Source organism: Plecotus auritus (assembly GCF_963455305.1).
Source record: "Plecotus auritus genome assembly, chromosome: 2".
In the NCBI taxonomy this organism is placed as follows: Eukaryota; Metazoa; Chordata; class Mammalia; order Chiroptera; family Vespertilionidae; genus Plecotus; species Plecotus auritus.
In genome coordinates, this window is record NC_137771.1 from 138,361,094 (window position 1) to 138,381,917 (window position 20,824).

General features: G+C 39.1%; 1 protein-coding gene across 2 annotated transcripts in view; it reads left to right on the forward strand.

The window, feature by feature from the left end:
• The window catches only part of ZNF654 (zinc finger protein 654), a 113,471-nt gene that overhangs the window by 61,608 nt on the left and 31,039 nt on the right, over positions 1–20,824 (forward strand). For both annotated transcript variants that reach the window (XM_080654965.1, XM_080654966.1), the window contains exon 3: positions 3,327–3,408. In XM_080654965.1, the coding sequence (XP_080511091.1) occupies positions 3,327–3,408 (82 nt within the window). The remainder of the gene's footprint in view (positions 1–3,326; positions 3,409–20,824) is intronic.

Here is a 20,824-nt window from a genome sequence, read left to right on the forward strand (position 1 = left end):
GGTGTGACAATATGCCCTGGATGTACATGTGCCCTTTGCTCCCTCCCTCCCTTTATACAAATGATAATGTAATGAATTTCTGCATCTTTGCTTAGCAGTATATCTTGAATTTTTTCCTTATCTCTTCATGTAGATATAAGTATCTTCTCACTAATATATTTCATTAATATTTGCATTATATTTTATTGTATAAGTGTATTATAATTAATTTACCCAGTCCCCTGAGGTAGACATTTAAAATATTTTCAGTCTTTTGCTACTACAAACCATCTGTAGGTGTATATTCTTATATGTATATCTTTGAGCTTATGTATATATATTTGGAGGATTAATTTCTACAAGTAGAGTTGCAAAATCAAGTGATATATGTGCATTTAAAATTTTGATGACTATTTCTGTGTTGCCCTTAAAAGAGGTAGTACCATTTATTATCCCTCCACCAAAATAACAGAGCCATGATAGAATATATCAACATTTTCATAAATTTGAAGGAAAAATGGTATTTCATCTTTATAAAATTTTACTTATTTAATTATGAGTAAATTAGAACATCTTTTCATATTTGAAAAAATCTACCTGCATTTGTTTTCCATGAAGTTAGTCCTTCTACCCTCTTAGTTTTCTACTGGTTGTTGACTTCTCAAAAAATTACTTGTGTATGCTTTTTAATTAAGTAAATCAGCAAAAATTCTTTCTCAGTGTATCATTTTGCTTTTGACTGCTTTTACACTTTTTGGTCTGTTGGCATTTAAAATTTTTAAGTAGTCAGATTTATAAAAATATCTGTTAATAGGGTATAATAGTTGCTATGCTATATTTTGAATGGTCATTGTATTTATTGTGTAATGCTTAAGTCTTATAATTTTTAAAACGAGACAGTCTCATAGTTATGTTTGCATTTTAAAATTTCGATCTTTATTAGTGATTAATTTTGATAAAAGCAAACTGTTTATAAAAATACAGCTTTATGTATCTTTTACATGATGTAAAATTTAAAGGTTTTGTTTTTTTGCCTGATCTCCTTCTGGGCCAGAGACTGGGAAAAGCAGTCCCTGGTGCACATTTTGGTCCTTTTCAAAGGCACCCAACCACAGCAGAGAGAGCCACAAGCTTTGGATTGCTCATAGCTCCAAACAGTCACAAACAGCATCTGACATTGTCCTGCATGAGAGATGGGGACTCATAGCAGATCTACTTAATACACAGGCACAAATCCAAACAGGCTGCCAAGATGGGGAGACAAAAAAACAAGCCTGAAATGAAATATCAAGAGAATTCTCCAGAAAAAAAGAGATAAATGAAATGGAGATAATGGAGAAGTTTAACAGACATAGAGTTCAGAATAATGATGGCAAAGATGCTCAACAGCATGAGAAAAGATATAGTATCTTATGAAGAATGACATAGCACTAATAAAGAACACAGTGGAAAAAATACAGAGCAGATTAGGAGAAGCCAAGGATCAGATCAGTGAATTAAATAGATGATGGGGTAAAATAAAACAAATCAACCAGAAGACAAAAAAGAAAAACAATTAAAAAAACAGGAGGACAGCTTAAGGGAACTATGGGACAATATGAAACATAAAAATATTTACATAATAGGTGTGCCATAAGGGGAAGAAAGTGAGCAAGGAATGGAGAACGTGTTTGAAGAAATAATGCAGAAAACTTTCCTAATCGGGTGAAGGAAAAAGTCACACAAGTTCAGGAGGCACAGAGAGTACCAAGCAAGAAGAACCCGAACAGGCCCATGCCCAGACACATCATAATTAAAATGCCAAAAATTAAAGACAAAGAGAATCTTAAAGGCAGCAAGAGAAAAGCAATTTGTTACCTACAAAGGAGCTCCCATAAGCCTATCATCTGATTTCTCATCAGAAATTCTACAGGCCAGAAGGGAATGGCATGAAGTATTCAAGGTAATGAAAAGCAAGAACCTGAAACCAAGATTACTATATCTAGCAATTCAAAATAGATGTTAAAATAAAGAGCTTCCCAAGAAAAAAAGGCTAAAGGAGTTTATCATCACCAGACCAGCACTGCAATAAATGCTAAAGGGACTGCTGTAATGAGAAGAATAAAGAAAGAGAGAAATAGGCATACAGAATTAAAATGGCAAATAAATACCTTACAATAATAACTGTACATGTAAATGGATTATATGCTCTAATCAAAAGACAAGGGTAGCTGAATGCATACAAAAACATGACCCAATTATATGCTGTCTACAAGGGACCCACCTCAGAACAAAAGACTCACACAGGATGAGAATGAAAGGATGGAAAAAAATTTCCATCCAAATGGAAAAGAAAAAAAGCTGGGGTAGCAATACTCATATCTGACAAAATAGACTTCAAAATGAAGGCCATGACAAAATGTAAAAATTTTATGGGAGTGCCCAGCTGGCCTGGCTTAGTGGTTGAGTGTCGACCTATGAACCTGGAGGTCACGGTTTGATTCCTGGTCAGGGCACATGCCTGGGTTGTGGGCTCAATACCCAGTAGGCGCCGCGCAGGAGGTAGCTGATCAATGATTCTCATCATTGATGTTTCTATCTCTCCCTCTCCCTTCCTCTCCAAAATCAATAAAAATATATTAAAAGAAAGTTTGTGGGATTTGTCATTTAGGATTGCTAAGTAATTTTATAGTTTTCCATGCTCATGATTAGGAAATAAGTCATATTTCTTCCTGCATGAGCTAATGAATTATTAAAGGCACATAAACTATTTACTAACAATATTTTCTAAATAATTTATTTGAAAATGAGGATTTTGGACAATCTGTCATGGGTAGGATAATGATAAGAGAAGCCTGGAGTTTGAGGGTCCATGTGTCATTAATTAGATACATAATTGGTGATATTGCTATAATATAAATGTTGGTTGAGAGATTCATGGTGACTTGCTAATATATTTTTATTTCTATCCATCCCTTATATCCTTCTGAAAAAAATTAACTTCTGAATTTTTTCTGCTGCCCATTGTACTAGGAATATGTGCCCATTTTAGATAATCTTCACAATGTATAGCTACATTTTACCACCTGGTATCCTGTTGCATTTTTTGCAGTGTGAACACTAGTAGGCATGAGTTCATTCTGTAGTTCTAGAATTTAAGTGTATTTCTTTGTATTTTCCTTGAAGATACTTCTATTAAAATTTTACTGAAAACCTAAAATGAATCCTAAATGACCTATATAATGTTTAAAAACCAACTATTTTAAAACTAGATATCTGATTACATAGCTGTTCTCTCTTGAGATATTTTTAAATTGGGGCAAAAGTCAAAGAAGCAATGAAAGTTATCATTCATTTATTCTTCCTAGGAGTTTCTTTGAGTTGCTGCTTTTCTTTGGAAGAGATGAGTTTTATGAAGAGCCCTTAAAGGATATTCTTGGATCATTCCAGGTAAAACAATTTACTATTTCCTATTTTGTCTATATGTAAAACAGGCCTTTATTCTCAACCTAAAAGTAGTATATTGGTTACTTACCGCTTGTAAGTTTTTAAATTTACTAAGGTGGCAGTGCTTAAGATCCTGTTATACTAGCTGTATTTGTAAGTAGTCTGTAGATAGGATTCCAATCCTACATTTGCTATACCAGAGCCTATTGCCACTACCCTGTAGATTCTTAAGTACATTCTGGACACATACTCATTTTTTATTGCTGCAGGCTTTGGTTTCAAAGCTCCATAAAGAGCTACCCTTAGCTGGACTCAGGCAGTCTGTCCCATGCCACGTTTCCCCTTGTCTATACCCTGATTTTCTCATCTATTTTCTCAATAGTCTCCCCAAGATAGGAGGCAGATGTTTTTTGCATTCTCTTTGGGAGAAGAGAGTAAAAAAATACACAAGAACTTTCCTGTAGATGGCAAGAACATTTGATCTTTTTACCATTTATTTAGGAAGAAATAACCTAGCACTGTAGCTCACTAATGTGTCCTTAGCATTATCTCATCTGCACTTCCCTGGGGTGGAATAAAGGAAGATGTGCTATGAGCTCCCCCTAGGGGTAAAGTGTTCAGACAAAGTATCTTACATTTATTCCCGTGGTGTTAACAACAAAGGTTGAGTATTCCTATCCACCTTTAGGAAGGAGAGTAACAGAAGAATCAAACGAGACTGTATTTCACCCAGAACTTTTATTTTATATTTATTGAAAGCAAGCTTTCAGGTTGCATAGATTTTTTATGATCAATTACTCTGGTGTATACACAAAACATGAAAATTATAAGCAAACTTAATTGGCTAAGACATATCTAAAATATCTTCACATTCAGAATCTGAGTCTAGATATGCTTTTCTGCTCAGTCATCGATGTCTGTTTTTCTATGCCATTTTGTCTTCAGTGACATGAAAAGTGTTGATGATGTAGCATTTCCTAAAATAATAAAATAACTAGTAAGTCATTGGTACTTGGCTTTAAAAAGCTTAAGCTGGCTTTATGGTCCTGTTTAGCCAATTTTTGACTCCTGCTTCAGAGGTGTTGTTAAGTTGGATTAATTACTCTACAGCCATCCCACATCTTTGGTTCCCAAGAGTTAATAAAGTACTCAGATTTTATTTTGAGTCACCAATATTCCCTTTTGCAAGTGTACATGCTGTCTTTGAATGTCCATTAAAGCAGAATGACAACTATATCACGACCATTACCAGGTTGACATGGATTTTAAGATATCATTGAATATACAACATTCTGATTTTAGATTTGTACAAATATGAAAAATGCATGTTAAAATCAGTGAAATTAGAAACATTACATTGAACATTTTACTTTATCCATTCTTATATTCAGCAAAAGAGGTAAAAATACCTGTTGTTATGGAGCTTACATTTTAATTAGAGCCTATATTCAAATATTTAAAACATTGATTTTTTTCCATTCAGTTTTTCCTTTGACACTTGTGTTCTTGGGAATCCAGTCTTAAACTTTTACTCAGCAAATATTTATTGAGTTCCCACTATGTCTAGGTATGAAGCTCGGGGATAAACAGTAGTAAGCAAAAACAGAAATACCTTGTTATTGTGGTATTTAATTCTAGTGTGGAATTCGTAAGTAGTCTGTAGATAGGATTCCAATCCTACATTTGCTATACCAGAGCCTATTGCCACCACCCTGTAGACAATAAACCAAACTTGTCAATTAAGAGTATTTTAAAATGGCTTAGAGAAAAATGACGGCCAGGGAGATTGGGAATGCTGGCATAGTGGTATTGGGGAAGAAATTTCAGTTTTAAATGTTTTGTCAAAGAATCCCTCATGGAGATGTGGTCTGTATATTGACTATGGAAACCAATGAAGTGTCTATAGAGTAGATGAGAGACTTCTGTTTTAGAGGTATGAAATCATAACATTTTGAGGGGATATACTTTTTTTTTTCTTGTGAGCAGGGTTTCTATTCAGTTATCAAGATAGTTATTTCCTCAAGGGAGAGTTTATGGATTTTGTATCTCCTACTCAAATTCTAAAGCCCACCACCCTTTCTCCTTTTTGTTGTTTTTTACAATTTCTCTATCATTTCTATATTGTGTTGCTGTGGCCTCTTCCCCTTTTCTTCAGCCTTTTTTTAACTCCACCTCCTAGGAGACACTTCACTTTTTGTTCCCATTTTAGCTTTACCTAGATAATCGTCATCCATTTTCTGAACTCAGCTGTTGCTGCTGGTGCTTCCCAGGCCTTTGCTCTTAGAGCCCCAGGAAGGCCAACATGCAGTACATCCCCTTAAAACCGGGGTGTGTAGTGTTTGGCTCGTGGGCTATATAAGGCCCAAGAAATCCAATTGTTCTGGCCCTGCCCAGGCATTAGGGGTGAGTTAATTGTTTGACCAAATATAGGCTAATTTTTAAGTTGCTAATTGTATATAGCCTGCGAATGACATTATAAATATCCAAATGGCCATTGGCAGGAAACGATTTCCCACCCCTGCCCTAAAATCTTGCATTTACTAAGCTTTGTGGATTCTCCAAAGTTTTTGACTGACTTTTGATAATCCAATAGCCATCCAAGTGTCATCTTTCGAAATTTAAAAAAATTTTATACTGCTAGTGTAAACTATTTCCCCAAGTGGTTTCCTTCTGTTTTTCTTTCATACAGATTCATACCAGCTTAAGATCATGCTCTTTCTCCTCTACCATGTACCTGGGGGTCTTGTTAAAATGCAGATTATGACTCAGTAGTTCTGGGGTGGGTCCTGAGAGTCTGCATTTCTAACAAGCTCAGAGGTAATACCTATAGTGCTGGTACCTGGATCACACTGAGTCAGCAATGGACTGATATTCTTTTTTTAAAAAATATATATTTTAGCCGAAACCGATTTGGCTCAGTGGATAGAGCGTCGGCCTGCGGACTGAAGGGTCCCAGGTTCGATTCCGGTCAAGGGCATGTACCTTGGTTGCGGGCACATCCCCAGTAGGAGGTGTGCAGGAGGCAGCTGATCGATGTTTCTCTCTCATCGATGTTTCTAGCTCTCTATCCCTCTCCCTTCCTCTCTGTGAAATATCAATAAAATATATTAAAAAAAAATGAAAAAAAAAATATATATTTTTTATTGATTTTTTACAGAGAGGAAGGGAGAGGGATAGAGTTAGAAACATCGATGAGAGAGAAACATCGATCAGCTGCCTCCTGCACACCCCCTACTGGGGATGTGCCCGCAACCAAGGTACATGCCCTTGACCGGAATCGAACCTGGGACGTTTCAGTCTGCAGGCCGACGCTCTATCCACTGAGCCAAACCGGTTAGGGCAACTGATACTCTTTTAGTTAATTATTCCTTCTATATCCACCCTCCATTGCCCATCCCCATATTCCAACTATAAAGTATACTAACTTTGCTATTCATGCTCTGTCATCTTAGGTAGTTTCTGTGTCTGTTTCTTCATTTGTAAAATGAGGACAGTACTGCATAGTATCATCAGCTTGGCATCATTCTTAGCAAAACATCTGACTTAATGTTTAAGGCAGGCCGTATAGCCTATCTGGTGAAGGATGTGGCCTCTGATGTCATACTATTTAGACTTACCTGTTTTCACAATAAAACCAAAACCTATCCCTTAATTATAAGCTTCTTCTGTTCTTCTGTTGACTTCTTTTTTTAAAATAAAAAATTCATGTTATTTTTATTTATTTATTTGTTAATCCTCACCTGAGGCTATTTTTCCATTGATTTTTAGGGAAAGTGGAAGAGAAAGGGAAAGACAGAGAAACACAGATGTGAGAGAAACACATTGATTGGTTGCCTCCTGTCCAAGCCCTTATCAGGGCCCAGGCTGGGAAAGAGCCTGCAACCAAGGTACATACCCTTGACTGGAACTGAACCTGGGACGCTTTGGTCCGCAGGCCGACACTCTGTCCACTGAGCCAAACCGGCTAGGGCCTTCCATTGATTTCTGATCTAAAACTTGAGCTGTTCAAGTAGAAGTCTTTAAGTCTTATCCACTGACTATAATTTTCCTCTGGCTTATTCCCAGAAGAAACTTCAATCTTAGAGCCAGATATTCCACTCACTGGCTTCTAACAGGTTGCTTTTTTACCCCTTGGTTTCCAATAATTTTTTTTTTTTTTTTACCTCTACACAAGAAGAAGACACATTTCTAATATGATGCACTTACTTCACTATTACTATATTTAATCTGTTCATTGGTGAATTTTCCATAGGCTTGTGATTGAATTCATATATTAGGCCTCCAGACACCATTAGTTTAATGACATTTTCTAGATTCCCAATGAAATGAGAAAAATAATATGAAATAAGGAAAAAATTCCTTATGAATGATAGAAAGGACGAAGACCTGTATCAAGAACTTAGGCAAACCAGAATGAGAGATGGGCCAAACAATATTTGATGAACTGAATGCAATTAAATAGGGGAATTTGAGAGAGAGAAAAAGAAGTGGGATCTCCCAGTGCTATCTAGTAATGACCTCCTCTCCTCACACCCACACATCAGTGTATAATAACAGGGGCTGCAGGAAATAGTAGATGGTAGGGCATTTGGTGTGTGGTCAGTCCTTTTTGTTGGTGCTTTTTAAAAAAAAGTTTTTAGTTTATTAATCCTCTCATGAAAAATCTGCACAGACACTACAGATAAAGTCACTTAAGAATCTTTACTCTTTCTGTTGTCCAGTCTCCAGCTCACTTTTTGTCAGCACCAACATTGTCCTTTGTAGTACCCTTGATTTTTTTCATTCTGTTCTTGTGTTCCTTTTGCTGTTGTCTTGAGGTCTTCTTCCTATCATACTGGTCATGTCTTGCAAGTCTATATTTGGGTTCATTTTTCTTTGCATAATCCAAGGAATCAAATCATGCGAAAGCCAGTGAGTGGTCTTGCCACCACTAAAATGGGTTCTGAATGCAAATACAAAGATGACATGTGGTGTGGTCTTACACATTTTGGCCAGTTTTTCACGAATTTTCTGTCTTAGGTTGCCTGCTAAGGGTAAAGGATGTCAGTGATCATTTGTTCCCACTGAAATAGACTGTTGGTCATGAACTTCCTGATCCAGATAGTTACTGTGTTGTTCATGATGGAGGCCAATATTCAAGCAGCCAGGGAAGAAAAGAGTTGTTGGTGCTTCTTGAAAGTTTACCAAGTGTGCACCAGAGCCCACAGAACAGGAATTGTGATATGACTATTATATCTACACTAGAGGCCCGGTGCACAAAATTCGTGCATTGTGGGGGGTGTCCCTCAGCCCAGCCTGCACCCTCTCCAATCTGGGACCCCTTGAGGGATGTCCGACTGCCTGTTTAGGCCCGATCTCACTGGGATCGGGCCTAAACGGGCAGTCGGACATCCCTTTCACAATCCAGGACTGCTGGCTCCCAACTGCTCGCCTGCTTGCCTTCCTGATTGTCCCTAACCGCTTCTGCCTGCCAGCCTGATCACCCCCTAACCACTCCCCTGCCAGCCAGTTTGCCCCTAATTGCCTTCTCCTGCAAGCCTGGTCACCCCTAACTGCCCTCCCCTGCAGGCCTGGTACCCCCCAACTGCTGTACCCTGCAGGCCTGGGTCCCCCCCAACTGCCCTTCCCTGCAGACTCGGTCACCCCCAACTTCCCTCCTCTGCCGGCCGGGTCATCCCTAACTGCCCTCCCTAGCAGGCTTGATCGCCCCCAACTGCCCTCCCTTTAGGCCTGGTCCCTCCCAACTGCCCTCCCCTGCTGGCCTGATTGTCCACAACTGCCCTCCCTTGCAGGCCTGGTTCCTCCCAACTGCCCTCCCCTGCTGGCCATCTTGTGGTGGCCATCTTGTGTCCACATGGGGGCAGGATCTTTGACCACATGGGGGCAGCCATCTTGTGTGTTGGAGTGATGGTCAATCTGCATATTACTCTTTTATTAGATAAGATAGAGGCCTGGTGCATGGGTGGGGGCCAGCTGGTTTGCCCTGAAGGGTGTCCCAGATTAGGGTGGGGGTTCCCTTGGGGTGTAGGGCGGCCTGGGCGAGGGGCCTGTGGTGATTTGCAGGCCGGCCACACCCCCTGGCAACCCAAGCAGAGGCCCTGGGATCTGGGATTTATTTATCTTCTACAATTGAAACTTTGTAGCCTGGAGTGGAGCCAAGCCTTCTGCTCGCTCAGTGGCTGCAGCCATTTCTGTTGGGATTTATGTATCTTCTATAATTGAAACTTTGTAGCCTTAAGCGGAGGCCAAAGCAGGCCAGGGCAGCAGAAGCTTGGCTTCCTCCATCGCTGCGGGCAACCCTAGCCTCCTGCTCTCTCCAGCTCTGTGGCTGCCGCCATTTCTGTTGGGCTTTATTTATCTTCTATAATTGAAACTTTGTAGCATTGAGTGGAGGCCTGGGCCGGCAAGGGCAGGCAGAAAGCTTGGCTTCCTCCATTGCCAGGGAAACCCAAGCCTCCCTCCTGCTCTCTGTGGCTGCAGCCATCTTGGTTGGGTTTATTTGCATATTCCCTCCTGATTGGCTGGTAGGCGTGGCTTGCAGGTGTAGCAGAGGTACGGTCAATTTGCATATTACTCTTTCATTAGATAGGATTAAAAATGGGATGTATGACTCTGCATGAGAGCATTCCTTCCATCGAGAGAATGAAGATATAACCCAAACCAAATGTAGCCTGTCCCAATACCCAGGGGTCAGAAAATCTTGAAAAGATATGGTTGTCTCCCATGTAGTTTCCTGTTTACTGCCTCACAGGCCATTGATCTACCAAATTAAAACTTCTCTTTTGCTTTGGGCTCAGGATTCCACAGAGACTTATTTACCCATTAGTAAAACAGCTCTCTGTTCTAGATATTCTAGATAGTGAATAAAGAGAATGTCATTTACCATCAATTACATGGTAACATAAGACAGTTATAAAAGAATCAGTTATGAGCATTATTTACAATAGCCAAAATCTGAAAATGGCCCGAATGCCCATCAGTAGATAACTAGATGAAAAAGCTATAGTACATTTATACAATGGAATACAATGTGGCTGTAAAAAAGAAGAAAATCTTAACTTATGCAACATCGTGGATGCACCTGAAGATTATTATGCTAAGTGAATATAGCTAGTCAGAGAAAGACAAATACCATATGATCTCACTTATGTGTGGAATCTAATGAACAGATGAACTGACTAACAAAATAGAAACCAAGGCATGGATACATGGAACAGACTGACATCTGTCAGAGGGAGCAAGGTACAGGGGACTGGATGAAAGAAGATGAAGGGATTAGCCAGTGAACATATATGCATAGCTCATGGACAAAGACAACAGTGTGGTGATGGCCAAAGGGGGAGTTGAGGGAGTTGGGTGGAGGCAGGCAAAGGAGGGGGGATGGGGACATTTGTAATAGTGTCAACAATAAAAATAAAGAAAAAATATGAATTTAAAAATTCAGTTATTTTCTTGTTGGGTTTAGTTCAGGATATCTTCCATGAAACTAGAAGTGAAATTTTAAAGATGGGAAAACCCCAGAGAATATGTGGAAGTAAATATTGTATAGAGATGAAACTACTAAATTAAAAGTGTAGTAAAGGCAATCAACAGCAGATTAGCTCCAAAAACAAACAAACAAATCAATGAAGGAAATGATTTCTAGAAGTTAATTTTCAATTCAAAATTATGTGTAGTCATATTTGGTATAATCTTCAATTTTCAGGATAAAAGGAAGTTCCTACAAATGCAGGACTCATGTAGAACAAACACAATTCCCACAAAAGAAAAAATATTACCAGGCTGGCAATGACTTTCCCATTATAACAAATGCCAGCATAAATAGATACCGTCTAAGGAGTTTTTCAAGAGAAAAAAAATATATTGTTTACAACAGCTGCCCAAGCCCTATAGTTTATGAGAGGACAACAGGAATAAATAGTCCAAATACTTGGGAAAACAAACCATCTACATGTCTTTTACCAGGAAAACAAAGAATTACGATAGCTGATTTAGAAATGATCAAAACAAAGAATTTACAAAGAAAGTTGTTACAAAATAAAAGAAATAGGATTGACCTGAGGAACCAAGTTAAAATTAGTGGATTATTATTAATATGGCTATTATGAAAATTCTATCATTGTCAGAAATGTTTCTGGAAAAAAATACGCTTTAAATAAAAACACACACACAATATTCTAGAACTAAAATCTCAGATTATAGTATCAATGGGGATAGGAAGATAGAGGAGAATCAAGTATATTATTGGGTATCCTAAACGGAAGTGACCACACAGGGTAGGGTCATTCACTATGGATGATGATTACAGGGGGGAGAGCAGGATATAGAAAGAAGGTAGTTCCACTTTAGACACAGAGTTTTAAATATCTTTGGAACATCCAAATACTAATGCCCAATGATGGTTGGACACATGGATTTATATTTGTACCTTTATAGTTTTTATTTTTGAAACAAAAAATATGTATTACTTTTATAAATGAAGAGAAAAATTGGTGTGATAAAGTGTTGTTGTGGGTTGTTTTTTTTTTTCAATTTAAAAAAATAAAAGAGACTTTGGAGTAGTCTACAAAATGCCAACCCGTAATTTAGATGCCTTACTACTACCTCAGAGAAGACTATGCCTATCCCTTTGGGGCAATGTATAAGTCAGAAAAATCTTTTCTGTTCTGACTAGAAGTAGGTCTTAGTTAAGCTTTCTTTCTGGGGACTCCCACCAGTTTTTTTTTTAATCTGCTTGTCCTTCTTTAGGTGAGTGGGGAAAAAGGTGGGAGGTAGGAAGTATAACCTTCCAAGCAGGAGGAGGCCCAAGGCTGTCTTATTGCAGTTGCATCATAAGAGCATAAAATAATCAAAAGTAAAAGAACCAGCCTCAAGAGAGGAGGTTAAATAAATTCCTTCATTGTTAGTTGTCATGTTAATTGTTAAATGTTAATTATACTGTACCCACCTAAGTAAAAGAAGTATGTGTCTATCATCTTACTTTTTATCCAATCCCAGAGTTTCCCTGCTTTGCTTTCTCCCACCTCCCTAATCTATCACTAATGGATTTCATGTAACCCACCTACATCTCCTCCTTTGATGTAATGTATGAAACAAGGTGCAAAACTATCATTCTCTGGAGCATTATCGCAATACATTGAGATTCTGCTTCCCAGCAGTTGTCTACAGTTTGGCTCAAATAAACTCACAAAAAATCTATAAAAAATAAAAAAGAGAGGAGGTATAATAAATTATTCCCACCCTGTTTCACTGGAATGTTGACCTCCCCTTATAAAATTAGAGTGTATATTTCCTGGCATTATAAACCAGCACACCTCCGAGATATTTTTATTTTTATTTTTTAGCCAATATGACTTTCTACTAAAACCTTCTGAGGACCATGTTCCCTCACTAGATTTCTTGGAATAAGTTGCCCAAAGGCTTAATTTGGTGAAGTCTTAATCATGGTATTCAAACTTACCTTTGCAGTTGTGGCTTTTAAAGAATACAACTGTAATAGCAAGACGTTTTGTGAGTATCAGTTTGAAAAGTGTGTTCCCACATGTTCTTTTCTAATAGAAGTTCTGTATTATGTCTGTTCAACAACATTTTGCCTGCATATTACTTTTCTCCCTTAAATTTTTCCACTGTTAATCAAAACACTAATCGCACTATATTCTTTCTGTGGCTTTATAGTCTTTCCAATAGCTCCGTTAGATCTGGCGGGTAGAGGCTGACTCATCACTATGTCTCCAACACTTTGTAGTCTTAACTCCTGTATTAATGTATGCCACACAAATATGAAGGACAAATAAATCTATAGAACTTCTATCTGATGTCTAGATATTTCTTTCATTTTTTTTAAATCCTTATTTGAGTATATGTTTTTACTGATTTGAAAGACAGAGAGAGAAACATGGATGTGAGAGGGAAACATCAGATTGAGGACCAAACTCAAAACCTGGAAATGTGCCCTGACTGGGAATTGAACCTACCACTTTTCAGTGTTTGGGATGACACTCCAACTAACTGAGCCACACAGCTTAGGGCCATTTCTTTTATTTAAAAAAATTCCTTTGGGGATGTATCATCTTGCTGACCTCAAAAAACACAAGAAACAATGAGGCATATTATCAAAAACTGTTTATCTCATGGTTCATTGGTTAATATTGTATACAATGAGATGGGAAGAGAGCAATAAACATACTCATAGGGTAAAATCATCAAATATTTACTTTTGGATTCTACTTTGACAATGTACAAAAAAAAAGAGAAATTGAAGTTTGCTTAATTGTAAAGGAAAAAGAATTCACTATCTATGAAAGGGACATACTTGACAAATATGCTACATCTATAATTCTGGGACTGGTGCTAAAATAAAAGATTCAGATTCTGAGATCATTTTGTAAAGATTGTGTTCCTTAAATAAATCTTATATTGAAATGGGTAAAGCTTTGGTAATTTTCCACTGGCATTTATCTTTTTGGAATTGTTACTCATCTACATATAAAAGGCTAATATGCTAAGTGTCTGACTGTCCGACTGGTTGCTGTGATGCCCACTGACCACCAGGGGGCAGACTCTCAATGCAGGAGCTGCTGTGACACGCACTGGCCTCTTACAAAGAAACGGCAGTGTGGACCTGGTGCCGACTAAGCAATACTCAGCTTCAACCAAGTGGGACACAGGCCCCACCACCGCCCCAGAGCAACACCCCACCAAATCGCAGCTGATTCTGTTGAGACCCCATGGTGCAAAATGCAGCCCACAGCCCAGCCCAGTCCAGAAATGGTGGCTGTGGGCTCCAGGTAATGATGTCATGTAGCAATGCCCGTCTTCCTCTCCCTATCGACAACTAGCCTCCTTGTAGTTTCTTCAGCCCAGGAACATTTTATAGCCAGGTGCAAACATTTCAAACTTTAACCAAATGTCTATGAAGCGTTTTACCATGCCACATCTCAGTTGATCCTCACAAAAGTCCTATTTTCTTTTCATTAGCCAGAAAATGGAGTTTTAGAAAGTTCAGAAACTTGACCCGACTGAAAAGAAGTAAGAAATGATTGACCTTGAAAATGACTTCAGGTTTTCTTATATAGTCAAACACCGTTGCAGTTAAATATTTTACCCTTTGTTCTCTCTGCGTGATCTACAATAGTCTGCTTTGTGTTGATATTTACTGCTGTGTTATTGACAGTTACCTGAAAGAGAAGTTGGGGTACTTCACTGGGCTGGAAAAAGTTTAGTTACATCAGAAAGCAGGTCTAATTAAGCAAGTTTATTATATATATATATATATATATATATATATATATATATATATACACACACACACACACACACACACACACACATACATATACATATGTATATACACATATACATATGTATATTATAAATAAAAGGCTAAGTTGACTTGCGCATACACGATACATATAAAGCTCTCGCGCCCATCGCACATGTGTGTTTCTATCTTTCATTGTCAATCGTGAATTTGGTTAACAATTCTATTATAGAGAGTGGGCGAATAGTGATCCCTCGCCGGTTTGGCTCAGTGGATAGAGCGTTGGCCTGCGGACTGAGGGATCCCAGGTTTGATTCCGGTCAAGGGCATGTACCTTGGTTGCAGGCACATCCCCAGTAGGTGGTGTGCAGGAGGCAGCTGATTGATGTTTCTCTCTCATCGATGTTTCTAACTCTCTATTCCTCTCCCTTCCTCTCTGTAAAAAAATCAATAAAATAAATTTTTAAGAATTTTTTTCTTCTAACTAATTTCCTTTCAATGTGCACAAATTCATGCACCGGGCCACTAGTGGTTAATAATTCTTGTATATCATGACCTCAGAAATATTTTCACTTTCTCTGTGTAATTTTCTTAAAATAATCTGTTTGAGAAGGAAATACCCTACATTAGTTCAACTGCTGAGGTTTTATAAATCACTTTGAAGAGACACGAGAGCCTGAGTTATTTCCAGCTTAAAATACTATAATAAATAAACTTGAGGGGAGCTTAAAAATGGCAGTGGAGTAAGTGGATGCTACCAGACAGGCTCCCAGGAACAAAATGGAATTACAACTAAAAAAAAAAAAAAAAAATCAACTGAAGACTAGCTGGAGAAAACTGATAACCAAGCATGGAAAGTGAAGACTGCATAGAGACTGGTAGGAAGGGTGGAGACGCGAAAGGGCTGGCCAGTTTCCCACAGACAGCAGCTGAATTTCTGGAGACAAAAAACCAATGCTCAAATGAAATAGAATTCTCCAGAAGAAGAGATAAATGAAATGGAGATCAGAAATTTATCTTATACAGACTTCAAAATAATGATGGTAATGATGCAGAACAGCATGAAAAAACATGTAGTAACTATGAAAATGGTCATGACACAGCACAAATAAAGACTATATTGGAAGGAATACACAGCAGATTAGGGGAAGCTGAGGATCAGACCAGCAAATTGGAAGATGGTAGAAAAAATCAACCAGAGAATGAAAAAGAAAAAACAATTAAAAAAACAGGAGGACAGCTTAAGGAAGCTGTGGGACAACGTGAAACAATAATATTTGCATAGGTGTGCCAAAAGAGGCAGAAAGTGAGCAAGGGATAGAGAACATGTATGCAGAAATAATGACAGAAACTTCCTGTAATCTGGTGAAGGAAAAAGTCACACAAGTTCAGGAGGCACAGAGAGTACCAAACAAGAAGAACCCAAACAGGCCAATGCCTGGACACATCATAATTAAAGTGCCAAAAATTAAAAAGAGAGAATCTTAAAGGTAGCAAGAGAAAAGCAAAGTGTTACCTACAAAGGAGCTCCCAAGGCTGTCATCTGATTTATCATCAGAAATTCTACAGGCCAGAAGGGAAAGGCATAAAGTACTTAAGGTAATGGAAAACAAGGATCTGAAACCCAGGTTACTATATTCAGCAAAGTTATCATTCAAAATAGATGGTTAAACAAAGAGTCTCCCAGACAAAAAAAGTCTAAAGGAGTTCATCACCACCAAGCTAGTAGCATAAGAAAAGCTAAATGGACTCCTGTAATAAGAAGAAATGGAGAGAAAAACTTAGGCATACAGAATTAAAATGGCAATGAATAAGTACCTATCAATAATAATCTTATATGTAAACTGGTGGCCCAGTGCACGAAATTTGTGCACATTAAAGGGGGTTCATTAGAGGAAATATTTTAATATTGCTATTTGCCCTTTCTCTATAATAGAAGTGTCAGAGATGAAAGAAAATTAGTAAAATGTATATGAAAACCTTCCTCCTGTCAGAGTCTGGGGCACACCACAGAACCCAGAGTCAAGTCCCCATCCACCCACATGTGCCTCAAAATTGCGTGAGACCCATACCCGGCTGCCCCGCCCCCCTCATTGGGATAGATCCAGACCTGGCTAGTCCCACCCTTGGGTCAAGCCCCGCCGGGCAGGGAACATAGCCTCAGGTCCCCTGGCCCGGTGCCAGGACAGGGGGTGTGGCCTGAGGTCCCCCAGCCCAGACCGGGGTGGGGGGGCATGCCTTGAGGTCCCCTGTCAAGCCCCGCCAGGTGTGGGACATGGCCTGAGATCCCCTGTCAAGCCCCGCTGGGTGGGGGGCATGGCCTGAGGTCCCCTGACCCAGCACTGGGGGTGCACCTTGAGGTTCCCTGTCAAGCCCTGCCAGGCAGGGGGGCACAGCCTCAGGTCCCCCGGCCTGGTGCCGGGGTGAGGTGCGTGGCCTGAAGTTCCCTGTCAAGCCCTACCTAGTGGGGGGCATGGCCTGAAGTCCCCCGGCCTGGTGCTGGGGCCAGGGGAGCAGCCTGAGGTCCCCTAGCCCAGCACCAGGACAGGAAGCACACCTTGAGATCCCCCGTCAAGTCCTGCTGGGTGTGGGGCATGGCCTGAGGTCCCCCGTCAAGCCCTGCCAGGTGGGGGACACGGCCTGAGGTCCCCTGGTCTGGCGCTGGGGTAGGGGGAGCAGCCTGAGGTCCCCTAGCCCAGCACCAGAATGGGAAGCGCACCTTGAGGTCCCCTGTCAAGCCCTGCCGGTTGGGGGGCATGGCCTGAAGTCCCCTGTCAAGCCTCACCTGGTGGGGGGCGCAGCCTGAGGTCCCCTGGCCTGGCACTGGGGCGGGGGGAGCAGCCTGAGGTCCCCTAGCCCAGCACCAGGATGGGAAGCGTACCTTGAGGTCCCCTGTCAAGCCCCATGGGGGCGGGGGAGAAAGTACCCTCAGGTCCCTGCTGATTGCTTATTAAGGCTCCTTATGGGAACTTGGCCTCAGCTGTGGGTGCAGCCATCTTTGTGATGGAGTGATGGTTAATTAGCATATTCCCTCTTTATTAGATAGGATGGATTAAATGCTCCAGTTAAAAGACATAGGGTAGCTGAATGGATAGAAAAACATGACCCAATTATATGTTGTTTACAAAAGACCCACCTCAGAATAAAAGACTCACACAGATTGAGAGTGAAGGGATTGGAAAAAAATTTCCATGAAAATGGAAAAGAAAGGAAAGCTGGGGTAACAATACTCATATCTGACAAAGAGACTTCAAAATGAAGGCCATCACAAGAGATAACAAAGGTCACTACAGAATACTAAAGGGATCAATACATTAAGGATATAACCCAGGTAAACTTACATGTATCAATATAGGAGCACTGAAATATATAAAACAATTTCTAGAGGACTTTAAGGGAGAGATAGACAACAATACAGTCATAGTAGGGGATATTAACACCCGCTGACTTCACTGGATAGATCTTCCAGACAAAAAATTAACAAGGAAACAGTGACTCTAAGGACACACTGGATCAGTGGAATTTAATTGGCATTTATAGAACATTTCACCCGAAAGCTGCAGAATATACATTCTTTTCAAGCGCATAAGGGCTATTCACAAAGATAGACTATATCTTAGGACACAAAACAAGTCTCTACAAGTTCAAGAAGGTTTAAGTCATATCAAGTAACTTATCAGATCACAGTGGAATGAAATGGAATGAAATTAGAATCAACTACAGTAAAAACACCCAGAAACATTCAAACATATGGAGGCTAAATAATACTTTATTAAACAATCCATGGGATACCAATGAGATCAAGAAAAATAAAAAACTTCCTGGAAACAAATGAAAATGAACACACAACAACCCCAAATCTCTGGGACACAGCAAAAGTAGTCCTGGGAGGGAAGTTCCTAACACTACAGGCCTATCTCAAAAAAGAAAAATTGACAATAATCAATTTAATCCCTCAACATAAAGAATTAGAAAGAGCCCTGGCCGGTTTGGCGCAGTGGATAGAGTGTCGGCCTGCAGACTCAAGGGTCCCAGGTTGGATTCCGGTCAAGGGCATGTACCTTGGTTGCGGGCATATCCCCAGTGGGGCGTGTGCAAGAGGCAGCTGATCGATGTTTCTCTCTCATCAATGTTTCTAACTCTCTATCCCTCTCCCTTCCTCTCTGTAAAAAATCAATAAAATATATATTTTAAAAAAGAATTGGAAAGAGAACAACAAGAGAAGCCCAGAGCAAGTGGAAGGAAGGAAATAATAAAGATTAGAGCAGAAATAAATGACATAGAGACTTAAAGAGAAATTAGTGAAACCAAGAGCTGGTTTATTGAAAGGATAACCAAGATTGATGTACCTTTAGCCAGAGTCAAGAAAAAAAGAGAGAGAACTCAAATAAATAAAATTAGAAATGAAAGCTGAGAAGTCACCACTGACACCACAGAAATACAAAGGATTGCAAGAAAATACTATGAACTCAAAGCCAACAAGCTGGACAATGTGGATGAAATAGACAAATGCCTAGAAAAATATAATTTCCCAAAACTGAATCAGGAAGAATCCGAAAACCTGAACAAGCCAATAACAACTGATGAAATAAAAGCAGTAAACAAAAAACTCCCAGCAAACAAAAGCCCAGGTCCAGATGGCTTCTTAAGGGAGTTTTACCAAATATTCAAAGAAGAATTTACACATGTACTCTTCAAACTACAAAAAATCCAAGAGGAAGGAACACTTCCAAGCTCTTGTTATGAGGCCGATAATCAATTAGCATTATCCTAATTCCAAAACCAGATAAAGACACTACAAAGAAAGAGAATTACAGGCCAATATCCCTGATGAACATAGATGCTAAAATGCTTCAATAAAATATTAGCAAATTGGATCCAGCAATATATTTTAAAAGATCATACACCATGACCAAGTGGGATTTATTCCAGGGATGCAAGGCTGGTACAATATTCACAAATCAATAAACATGATACATCACATGAAGAAACTGAAAGACAAAAATCACATAATTATATCAATAGACATAGAAAAAGCATTCAACAACAGCCAACACCCATTTTTGGTAAAAACTCTCAGCAAAGTGGGAAAATAATGAGTATATGTCAACATGATAAAGGCCATATATGAGAAACCTACAGGGAACATCATACTCAATGGCTAAAAACTAAAACCATTTCCTCTAAGAATGGGAACAAGGCAGGGATGTCCACTTACACCACTCTTATTCAATGTAGTACTGGAAGTCCTAGCCACAGTGATCAGATAAAAAGAAGTAAAAAGTATCCATATTGGAAAGGAGGAAACAAAACTCATTATTCCTAGATGACATGATATTGTACATATAAAAGCCTAAACACTCCACCAAAAAACTACTAGATTGAATAAAAGAATTGGGCAATGTAGCAGGTTACAAAATCAATACCCCCAAATCAATGGCTGTTTTATACACCAATAATGAACTCTCAGAAAGAGAAACTAAACAAACTCCCATTTTCCGCTGCCACAACCAAATTAAGATACTTAGGAATAAACTTAAACAAGGAGGTAAAAGCCCTGTACTCTGAACACTAGAGGATGTTGAAAAAAGAGATAGAGGAAGATATAAACAAGTGGAATACACCACTGTGTTCATGGATTGATAGAATCAACATTATTAAAATGTCCATACTACCCAAAGCAATCTATAGATTCAGTGCAATCCTTATTACAATATCAATGGTATATTTCTCGGACCTAAAACAAACTCTCCAAAAATTTATATGGAACCAAAAAAGACCCTGAATAGCTGCAGCAATCCTGACAAAGAAGAACAAAGTTAGAGGGATCACGATACCAGACATCAAGTTATATTACAAAGTCACTGTTCTCAAAACTGCCTGGTACTGGCACAAGAACAGACATCTAGACCAATGGAACAGAATAGAGAACCCAGAAATCAAACCAAGCCATTATGCTCTATTAATATTTGACAAAGGAGGAAAGAGCATACAATGGAGTGAAGACAGTCTCTTCAATAAATGGTGTTGGAAAAATTGGACAGATGCATGCAAAAAAAAAAAAAATTAAACTAGACCACCAACTTACACCACACGCAAGAGTAAACTCAAAATGGATAAAAGACTTAAATGTAAATCCTGAAACCATAAAAGTTTTAG